Here is an 11,341-nt window from a genome sequence, read left to right on the forward strand (position 1 = left end):
CATGATCCAGTCGATATACGGCCCAAGTCGCATGAGGCCAAAGCTAATACAATCGAACGTCGGGAATCAAAGCGTATGGAGCGCATTTACAATGGAAGTAACAAGAAAGCAAAAGCAACCGATACTGGAAAAGAGTTGAAACCAACAAGACGGCGAATGATTGATCAAACAAAGACGGATAAAGAGACTCTAAGCAAAAAAAAAGTTGTCATCTAAGGACACTAATCTTCAAAACGAGAAAAATCTTTCTCCAAGAAAGCGGTGTGAAGTAAAGCAACCTAAAACGCGTGATACGGAGACGGATAATGAAAAGGCGGATACTAAAAATGAAAAGGTAGCTAAGTCCAAACAAGATGTAAGCGAAACTCCCAAAAAGCGTGGTAGAAGGGCGGCGAATGAAAAGGTGGAAAGTAATGAAATTAGTCAAAATGTCGCTAAGTCCAAACAAGATGTAAGCGAAACTCCTACAAGGCGATTGAGACAGCTGAGGTGTGATAAAATAATCCGTACTAAAGATAAATATTCTGCGTCACCCTGTAAGGCGAACCGTTCAGTATCCCTAGCGTCTGCGGCTTCTTCAAAAAATACTGCCAAGAAAGAACGAAACAGTGGCAATAAATCGCTCAGTTCTTCGACGCCAAGTGTTAAAGGTACTCAAAAATTAAAAAATAGGGCAAAAACGAATTCACGAATGGAAATTTTACAGACACCAACTTCGCGGAATACCCGAGGCATGCAGCGCCAGACTCGGTCTTCAGATAGTTCAAGAAGTAAATATATGACGTCGCCTCTTTCCTTAGATAGTATTCGAAAAGGGAAGAAAAGGGGAAGAGGAGTGGCACAAAATTCTGGCAGCACCGGTACCAAAGACAAACAAGGAGATGTTTCCAAATCAACGAAAACGGAAAAAGCTGCCAGTGGTAAGAAAAGAAAAAATATTCATGAAGAGCTGGAAATAGGTGTTGTTGAAAAAGTACGAAAGGATGAATATACTAATGCAAAAAGACAAAAAATAATAGCTGCTTCTGACGAAGTATCAAACGTAACAGACTCGGCTATACTTCCATTCTCCGATACGACAGAGGATATGCAATGTGGCCAAAAAGTAATTGCAGACACGCATTCAGATAACCTTTTCTTGAGACCACCAACACCGATCAAAGTCATACGCAATTCCGAAGCTAAAATATTACCTACACCAAGTAGTTTTACTGATTCTGAAGTAGTATTCGTACCTCCGCCAGACGCAAATAATAAAAATCAACAGATTGTTATATTATCCAGTTCAACAGATGATGGCTCTCTATCGTCTCAACAATCTGCACAGAGTCGTAGAACTCGGGCACTCAAGCAAAAGAAGTCACTGAAGCGTCCTACAACAGACCGCGAGCGATTAGCTGAATTGTCTACAACGCCCACATTCGGTGAACTGTTAGCTAAACAGCAACGTATACACCGGAAATCACCTGATATATTTAGTGCAAGCACAGACCTTGGATTGACTTGTACACAACAACCTGCCGCGGATGGAAATGATGGAGTTGAGTCTTTTAAAGGCTTCAAGATATTTGGCTCCGAGGTCAAACAAATGCAGCAACAGAACGCACACAATTCCACACACAACGGCAAACAAAATAAACCAAAAGTCGTGCTGAGTCGGGGCCGATCGTGCTTGAATATTCTTGAAAAAATGTTTGATGATCCCCATACCGAAGATGCCACTAATAAAACACAAAACAAGCAGTCATCGAAGAAATCAGTAGACGACAAACTAGTAAAAAGGGCGACGAGACGAAGTCAACCAGTGATGCCGTCATTACCAAACACTGCTAATGCCGCTCAACTGCAGCAAGTACAAAACCAGGACCAATCTAAGCAAAAGCAAACCGTTAACAGTACCACCACTCAAATAATAAGCGGTCCGATGGTGGACGAGGAAATATTTGAAATTACAAATAATGATGCTTTTGGCAGTGTGATGCGAATCAATTCTAATGGAGAAATATCGCCCGTTCAAACTGCAGCTCGGAGCCAACAACTAACACAGCACAATAAAATTACTAATTATCTTATCGGTTCGACCCAACTGACACCAACGGAGACCACTCTGGACGAACGTACGCCCAGCAAACGCGTACAAACGCAGTTTTCAGGGACGCTAGCGCGCAGATCTCCGAAAAATAGATCAACACAATCGACAAAACTAACCAAATGGTTTCAGAAAAATGCTACGCAAAATGCCTCTCAATCGAATGTAGATCTGCAAGAAATGCGTGCTAGGAAGCATACCAGGAGCGCAATTGCTAAGCGACTTAAAAGACGTTGTCTGGAGCTGTCCTTCAAAAACTGAGAGAAGGATGCGCTGAGATGAGATACGCTGTGTATATGATAAATCTGCATGTATGTATGCACATTAATCAAATTAACCTGCATGTATTTAAACAATTTAGACAGTTTTAATGTACCTTTATTCAATTCTATCGTAAATGCACACAGATTTTTATAATTATTAGAATCTAATTGAAAGAGATACGAACACGATTAGTTCAAAGTAGCGACAACACATTGCATGGAATTTTGAAATACCCCATCGTCAGTACAATACATACATATGTAACTGTTGAGTACAAGTTTTAAAACATTGGCCGGTGTAGGCTACATATGTATGTATGCATGTATCTCCATATGCATATACGTACATACATATGTATTAACATATACATATGAAAACATTTTAATTGAAAATTTTAGATACATTCATATAGAAACTAAATACATAAATATATTAAATTAGTTTTATTATTGAGTTTTAAAATTTTAAATTTACATATGTGTTTACACTCCAGTCAGTGTAAATTAAAATCAAATGTTTAGATTGAAATATTTGCCGAACTCGAAGTGATTGAAATAAATGGAATACGTAAATGAATTGAAATTCGTTAGTTGGAATATTTGTTTTTACTGAAAATTGCAGTCAAATTGTGCATAACTGCTTGGCGCTGATATTCTAATTCGCGACGACAGGCTTCACTCAGAAATGGTGGACACTGATACTGTATATGTTCGCTGCAATAGGTGTCCTTGCCGGCGGCGGTGCATTTAAATTCGCTTGTCGAGTGTACTGTAAAATAATTATGAAGGTTAATTTGAAAATACCTGTAATAATTACTTAAATTCGTCTCGAGTAGTAATGCAAATGAGATTTAATTATTAAGATTTTACTGGTAATTCAAATAAAATTTCATTATCAGTAAAAATGTACTGATTATTGCTATGCTTAATACGATCAATAGTCCAAACAACCTCTAAAAAACAAAATTCTAACAGCAATCGTCGCTCGGCAGGCATGCCGAAAATCCGATTGAATTTCTACCTTAAAAAAGTTTCTCATAAAAACCATTTGCCGTTCGCAGGCGGCATAAAACCGAGTTCCATCCATTTTGTGTGACATCAAGACGTGCGCCACAAATTGGAGGAAAAGTTCGGTGCTTAAAAAGCAAAATAGCCGAATGCAACTCAAGTTGTTTTCCCAAATGTCCAGATACATACATACATAGTATGTACTACATATGTACATATGTATGTGTCCTATAACTACGGTGACCATAAATATGGATTCAAAATGAAGGACAATTTTTCAAAAATTTGCCTACATATATTTACGTAGTATAAAAATATCAAAAGAGTATTTATGATTCTAAATTCTTAATACATTTTAAACTTTAAAAATGAATCACGTTTTCTTCATCGATATTAATCTTTTTTACATGAATATTTATCAAATTATAGTAAAACATATTATAATTACAATAGCTTACACGAAAAGTGAAAATCTTTAAAAGATTATTTTATAGGCAAATTTTGAGTCATTCAAAACGAAAACAATACCCTTCTTTTTTTTGTTTTTTTTGGTACTTTTCGCAGTTATTTGTCAAAAATCGACGTCATGAATCGACGTAAACGACGAGTTACAAAGTGCCCTTTACAAAAATATATAATTTGTGCAGGTTGCGCTCCATAGCATCTACATTTCTAATCCGATTTTCATTATCTTTGGCTCAAAGTTTACTGTAATGATATATCTTCTTTATCGAATTTTTAAACTAATGAAAAAAAATAATCAAATAAAACTGCGTATTTGATTGAAAATCTCACTTTTTTCGACTTTGACGACAAAATGCAAATGGTCGCCTGTAGCACTAATAATTTTCATTGAAGTCTCCACAAGTTATATATTTTGGTAAGAGGCACATCAATACCCTTCGAGATGTAAGTCGCTTACGTTGATTGGGAGATTTTTTCATGAGATATTGAAGAAAAGCTGCGAAAAGTACCAAGAAACACTTTTTTTTGAAAAAATCCATCCATTGTCCGATAATTTTAAAATAACGGATAAAATGCGGGACAAATGCAGGACACTTGGTAAAAAGCAGTACATTTTGAGGTTTTTCAGGTTTGGAAAACTACGCAGGACCTACCTTCGAAAAACAGTACGGTCCTGCAAAAAACAGAACGGATGGTCACCGTACCTATAACACGGTGCTACAAAAAAATCACGAAATAAATACGCCCGAAACAATACTTAGTGTAGGTTGTAGCTAGGGCCCAGTATAACTTGAAAAGAGGTTTAATTTTTTAACGTTATTTTGCATGTTGCACTTATCTATTAACAGCTTGACTACTTTTCGTCCTTTAAAAATCCAATATGTTTCGAAAATGTACATATATCAATACAATAATTAGATTATCGCTAGTTTCATTTCGCGTTTTTTTTTTTGTAACACCGTGTAATTTATGCAACATTAAAATTTCTTAAATAGAAAACACAGTTTGTTTCACAATTGCTTTTCTAAATATGAATGATAGGTTTATGTCTGGAATAGCCCTTCGGGGAAAGGATTGCCCCAGGTTTACCGAAAAATACGCGCCTATACGAATTTTTCCTACATAAAAAAAAAAAAATATGGAGCAATTACGACGCCAGCTGAAAATACGCACATTTGTTTTTCGACATTCACAAATGTGTTCTTTAAACCCCAAATGCGGCAGTTATGACGAACGAAGTCATCAAGTTGTGAAACAAACTGTGTTTTCTATTTAATGAAAATTTTGCGTAAATTATGGGACACCTTTTATAAGCGCCGTGCATCGGAACTTACAACAATAGGTGCCTTTGAAGAAGCAAGTCTTGTGATTGGACTCGATCGCATAAATGGCGGGCTCCACTCCTGGCATAGTCTTAGTAACAATATAATCTGCTTTCGCCGTATTCAACCAATAGGGCCAGTGCGATAAACGCTCCGTGTATACGACTGTGTAACGCCATTCATGTGCATGTCCATTGTCGGCGATAATTTTGAAGTCCAAGCTATTGTAGAAGGCGAAAAATATAAGCATTATGTATGTACATATGTTTATAATAATTTTCTTCTATTTCAATGTATTACTGTAGAACAATCCTAGGTTATTTTGACCAGTAGTGGCTATATTTCGTTGATTATTGTAATGTTAAATTTTTTATTTTTTTTTTTATAAATCCATTGTGCAAGTATAGCATTGACACATTAAGTTAAACTTTTGGCAAATAGACCTAAACTTTGGGCAAATAAATTTAAACTTTAGGTACCAGTTAGTACCAGTTAGCCGCTGCAACAACAACAGTTTTTCAGGCACTGTTTAGTACTACAGAAGAGTTTCATTTTATTTGCCTAAAAATTCATTTTATTTGCCAAAAGTTTAACTTAATGTGCCAAGGCTATATTTAAGCTACATCATCGATGTTTATGCAAAACCGCCTAAATCGCCGTTGTGGGAAAAACGAGATTTGTTAACCCCGAATTCCAGGCATCGAGATTTATGCATAATGATCTTAAAATCGTTATTAAAACAACATATTTGTAAAATAAAAGCTAGAGAAAATACCGCCTATAAAGGCAATACCTTCAAAGAAACCGCGTTTTTTCGCTCTCCTATAAAATTTGAGTGCCGTAAGATAGACGGTTTTGCAAAAACATCGACGATATACTATTAAGCGTACTGTACTAAAAACATACCCTGCAGGAAACTATAAGTGCAGGAGATAAACTATAAGTTAATTTGAAGTTGATTAGAAAGGAAATGTATATTTCAGGGACCGTACTATTATCCTTTTTTTTAAAAGAGGCAATAAATAATTTTTATTTTTTCACCGATATGTTTTCAATCAAAATTTAAAGTTTTTTGGTCAAACTTGGCTTTTGTTTTTTTCAGTCAAAGAAAAAGTAAAAAACAACTCTTTAAACAATTTTCTGAGTGCTCAGAGTTTATGAGTCTAAAATGAGTCTTTCTTTTGTCATAAATATGATTCTAAGACCAGTCCATGGCAAAATTGTGCCAGGTGCGATAATTGGAGCGAAAAGAAAGATCTGATACTTATTTGAAAATTTGCCGTTAACAATTTCTATAAGATACCCGAATGTTAGGCAAACAAATCGAGAAAGCTGTTTTATTACTTCACCTGTTTTTAATTTCACCACGAGACCAGTCAATCACACTGACTCATTTCGGACTCTTTTGGTGTCATAAATTCGGAGTTGAACAAAAGTATCAAGTAAAAGTGTATTAATAATCAGAATTATAAAGAATATATTTTTTTAAGTCTCAGAAAGCACCATATTTCAAACTCTAATATGACTCCTAACTTGGAGTCATATTGGCGTGCTCTTCTAACCTTTATATTTTTGTATCATGCATTATACTATTAGGAGTGTTCGCTATGCAAAAAATTTGTACAAGTTGGTACCAATTGTTACCAAATGTTACTTGCAAGGAGGGAGCACAATTTTGACATTTCATTTGGAGGAGAAGTTGCAAATTCGTGCTGGGAAAATTTTTGCCAGTAAGAATTTGCAAGCAGGATTGTGGCACACGATTGCATTTTGTCAACATTAATTTGAATCAACGAGTTCGTTAAATTTAAAAATGAACTATCTTGTTGCGATTTACTAATGAAAGGAGTATGTAAATATTCGTTTATTCAATTAATTTAATTAATTCCATATATTTGAAAGGTACTCGACTGAAAAGGCTGTATTCGTAATCGGAACGCACTCGGCACCACTGTCGATATAGGAAATCCGACAGTGACTTCCACAAAGAAATTGAAGCGTATGTTGAAGAAAGTCAAAATAGGAAGAAATATACGTATAGGTCCTGTTTTGGTTTCCACCTGAAATAATTTTAAAAATTTATTATGCTCGAAATGCAACCGTGGGCGCCAGCTGGCAGTGAAGCTTGCAAATGTTTGCTAATTCCTGTTTGCGCAAAACTCAGTAAGTTTCTCTCTTTGGGAGAGTAAGATACCTTATTCTCTGAATTTTGTTACTGGCTAATTCTTACTGGCAGTTGCATAGCGAACACTCCTATTGTTTGTGATAACGGAAGTGAAAATTATACCCGAATACCAATTTAATGTATGGAAAATAATTATAAACAAAATGCACATATGTGACCTGGTCTACGGAAAGGGGGCTTAGGTGTCAAAAAATCAATTTTCACTTTTTGGTTGATTCGGATGGAAGATGAGATGCTTTTTCACGTGGTGAAAAGCAGAAAATCCTAACTTGCTTAGAAGTGTACTAAAAATGTAGAGAAAGAAGAGTAAAAATACGACAAAATATAATTTATTGGTAATGAACAAAATACATTGAATTATAAGCTATAAAGACATGATTATACACTAGAAAAACGTATTATGGGCATTCATTATTACAACAATCTTTTGACAGAAATTTTGTTACCAGCTCCTCCTCCTTTACATCAACAACACACAGGTCCATCTTAACAAAAGTTTGTTCGGTATCATCTTCTGCCTGAGATACACATACTTCGTCTTCATCATCATCGCTCTCTTCATAGTTTTCATCATCGTTTTCATCATCCTTTTCATGGAAATATTGTCCGTATACGGCACTGAACTCCTCATCAACACTCATGTTTCATTTCATGCGAAATGCGAATACGATAATCAACAGAAACAGTAATCGTCACTTCTTGAGTGTTACTTTTTTAAATGTTCCACACTAGCAACTTACACGATGAACTATAATAATATTCCGACCAACAACAACACTTACTGGACCAACAACAACACTTACTGGACCAACAACATCACTTACTGGACGTCCGGCGCGGAGAACAATTAACAAGATAATGAGAAACTGACGAAACGAGTTGCTTACTTTTAACAGCTTTTTCACAGAAAACTAGTTTTCGCACGTAAGCTCCCTTTTCGTAGACCAGGTCACATATAATTCTTTTTCTAAGGATACAGACATAAAGGGCCGCCAAGAGGAAATCTGGGCCCGGTGATAAATATGTGCGAGCCCCCTACAAATGGCCATTCTATATTTGCATGTGTACGTAAATAGGCGCTATCACCATATATGCAATACTTCTAAATCGCTAGTACATTCCCCAGCATCAGATTGTCGATATCATCGTACAGTTTCCTAAGTAAAAACACTATCAGCTGATTGTCAAAAAATGCCTACAGCAGAGATCACCTATTTTTTGGCATTTGCTCTTGTCTTTTACAATTTCTTTAATTTCTATTACAATTTCTTCCATTTCTATTACAATTTATTTAAAAAACACTAACTCACTGAACCATAAACACCAATACACTAACCAAAAACACACCTACAGCCTACCAGAAAAACGGTAAGAAGAAGAGTTACGTTACTTATGGAACTGTCGATGGTCGATATTTTAAAAAAAGAAAGAGAGATCCGATAAGAGAATGTACTCAAAATGATAATTCCACTTTGCAAAATTCAGGAGCGGTTTAACAAAAGTATTGATTTTCAAGAATTCTATACCATTTCTACGAAACGTGGTTTTTCCCGTATAAAATACATGAAAATTTTTGAGCGCATCGAGCGACCTCTAAATATCTTTTAAATTTAAAATATTTTTTTTTCGGTGTAGAACAATCCTAGGTGGTGGGGGCATAAAAATTTCGGCTTTATCTTTTCACATGCATTTTTGGACCACCCTAATGTGCATACATCAATAGTATGTGTGCGGCGTGCTCCGCAGATCTTTTAAATTTGAATTTATGCATATATACATATATGTATATATATATATATCGTCGTTTAAAGTACAAAACCGCGTATCAACAAAATGCAAAACCGAATGGATAAGGATTGAGCCAAGAGTTTGTGTGAGGAAATCCAATTTTTGGCAACCAGTGTCAGTTACGCGGTTTTGCAGAATGACGATACACGGTTTTGTTCTTTAAACGACGATATATATGTATATATCTATATGTATGTATGTATGTATGTACATGTATGTATGTATAAACACACATTTATGCATGTACATATCGCACACGATCTTTAAAAGTGACACAACTCAAAACTACACGTTCGTCAGAAAATGCAATAAAACTATTTCGTAGCACATATTAATCGTATGGGCAAGCGAGACTATGCCTTAGGTGTTTTCAATAAATTGCAACAAAAATTTTCTCCAGCTTTTGCTTAAAGGTAACATAAATACATTTTTAGTGCATAATTTCAAAAATGCCAAATTTTGAGTTGTGTCACTTTTGAAGATCGTGTGCGATATATACATATAGCTTTTACTTACATAGTCGGATTGAGTGAACGCATTTTACTAAAATCTGCCACATACTCCCAGACCTCTTCCGGTTTACTATTGCCAATCATCGCATCAATCTTATACTTGCGATATCTACTCGCGATTAAAATATACAGAATCAATAATCCACAGCCGTAAAGGGTTAATTTTTTTATATTCCAACGCTTCAAGTGCATTTTGTATTCCTTCGGCAGATAAAATTCTAAGTAAAATGAAGCAAAAGTAAAATCACTACAACGCAAATGCCGCGGTCGTCTTTCGATATGCGCCCAACGAGTGTCTTGGTTGAACAAAATTTTAAAACTGTTGCACATAGCCACCGGGATAAACAAATAGTAGAGGAACTCCGCACATGTGGGCCATACTGGATGTTTGATATGCGCGATTCTTTTGTGAATGTATGTACATACATATGTATGTACGTATGTATGTAGATACATATCCATATCAAAATACATACATTAATTGTGCATATCGCCCCTTTCCATGAACAATATCACATCTCAAAATACCAAAAACTCGAGAAAACCCGCTTTAAAGATTTGAATTTACATACATATATGTATGTATGTACTTCCATAGTAAAAATGAATACATACTTTCTTCTAATGAGCTATTGTTAATCAAGCAACAGCAATGATATTTTTACACAACATTTCAGGTCATTTCTGTATGCCTAACTCAAAAAAATTGTATTTGAGATGTAGCGTTATTCATGCAAAGGTGTGAATTTGAACGTACACATACAGTATCGGCCACATCAATAGCACCCCTTTTCAAAATGATATTGTTTGCCGCTAATATTTATTTTTAAGAATTTTCAATAAAAATACAGACTTAAACTAAATAAAAAAATAATGTAACAAATTTCAAACTTTTTTCTCAGAAGTGTTGGAATTTTTTTGAGTATACTGTTCCAAATGTAGTCAAATAAAGTACAAGTTTTAAGTGGCAAAAAATTACCGTTAGTTTTTTTGAATTTTTTTGCCATATAAAAATAAATTGTGTTTATCCGTTATGTGAGGCGTTTATTTGAAAATTCCAAAAAAAACTGACTCCAGAGGGGAAAACATTAAAATATGTCACGACCCAACATTTTATTTGCGAATTCAGCGTCTTTTACCTAGCACAGTAATGACCCCATTTTGAATTTTAAATTCTGCCACTTTGCAATCGAGTATTTTGACTTAGTATATGTTTACTTTAGTTGCTTAGAATTTTGGACAGTGCTCTGGGCCGGTTGATGTGAAACGTCCCATTCATGTATACACATACATACATATATATTTATATACATACATCCATACATATATACAAGAATTGCTCGTTTAAAGTAATAAGATTTAAAGACTATTATATATGTAAATAAATACATATGTAATTTATTCATCAATTTTAGTAAAACACTGTAAAATACGATCCCGTACGAGTCCGGACTTGTCAGAAATAGTCAGAATCAGTCAATTTTACTCTCTATTGAGAGGACAAAAAAGAGACTAAATACGGTTCTCTCTCTGTCAGAAGTTACCCGTTTTAGTCCGAGAATTTTTTGCTGGTAAATTCTGGTAAATGTGTCAAACGATCAGCTGTAGAGAGTTTGGCAACAAAATTGTAAACAAAAGAAAAGTGCACTCTGCTAATTCATGTTGAAAAGTATTTAATTACTTGTTTAAGTGGATTCCAATGAATTTGA

General features: G+C 35.0%; 2 protein-coding genes across 2 annotated transcripts; one reads left to right on the plus strand and one right to left on the minus strand.

Annotated features, from left to right (window-relative positions):
* Nucleotides 1-571: 571 nt before the first annotated feature.
* LOC118753175 (protein suppressor of underreplication-like) lies at nucleotides 572-2,455 on the plus strand. The gene is made up of 2 exons (XM_036488046.1): nucleotides 572-650; nucleotides 707-2,455. The coding sequence occupies exon 2, from the start codon at nucleotides 734-736 to the stop codon at nucleotides 2,348-2,350; it is 1,617 nt and encodes a 538-aa protein (XP_036343939.1). The 5' UTR covers nucleotides 572-650; nucleotides 707-733; the 3' UTR covers nucleotides 2,351-2,455.
* Nucleotides 2,452-9,962, minus strand: LOC118753176. The gene is made up of 3 exons (XM_036488047.1): nucleotides 9,637-9,962; nucleotides 5,160-5,368; nucleotides 2,452-3,121 (listed from the first exon to the last, which is right to left on the minus strand). The coding sequence occupies exons 1-3, from the start codon at nucleotides 9,960-9,962 to the stop codon at nucleotides 2,940-2,942; spliced, it is 717 nt and encodes a 238-aa protein (XP_036343940.1). The 3' UTR covers nucleotides 2,452-2,939.
* Between the last annotated feature and the right edge of the window lie 1,379 nt (nucleotides 9,963-11,341).

Source organism: Rhagoletis pomonella, unplaced genomic scaffold, assembly GCF_013731165.1.
Source record: "Rhagoletis pomonella isolate Grant_MI unplaced genomic scaffold, Rhpom_1.0 Rhpom_scaffold_02155, whole genome shotgun sequence".
NCBI classification, from domain to species: domain Eukaryota; kingdom Metazoa; phylum Arthropoda; class Insecta; order Diptera; family Tephritidae; genus Rhagoletis; species Rhagoletis pomonella.

What these genes read in the sequence shown, in the direction of transcription:
- LOC118753175 (XM_036488046.1), top strand. Translation starts at nt 734, where the DNA reads ATGCAGCGCCAGACTCGGTCTTCAGATAGTTCAAGAAGTAAATATATG.
- LOC118753176 (XM_036488047.1), bottom strand. Translation starts at nt 9,962, where the DNA reads ATGTGCAACAGTTTTAAAATTTTGTTCAACCAAGACACTCGTTGGGCG. An exon ending in CGTTCACTCAATCCGACTAT is followed by an intron (nt 5,369 to 9,636) that starts GTAAGTAAAAGC and finishes CTTCTACAATAG; the next exon opens with CTTGGACTTCAAAATTATCG. An exon ending in CTTCAAAGGCACCTATTGTT is followed by an intron (nt 3,122 to 5,159) that starts GTAAGTTCCGAT and finishes ATTATTTTACAG; the next exon opens with TACACTCGACAAGCGAATTT.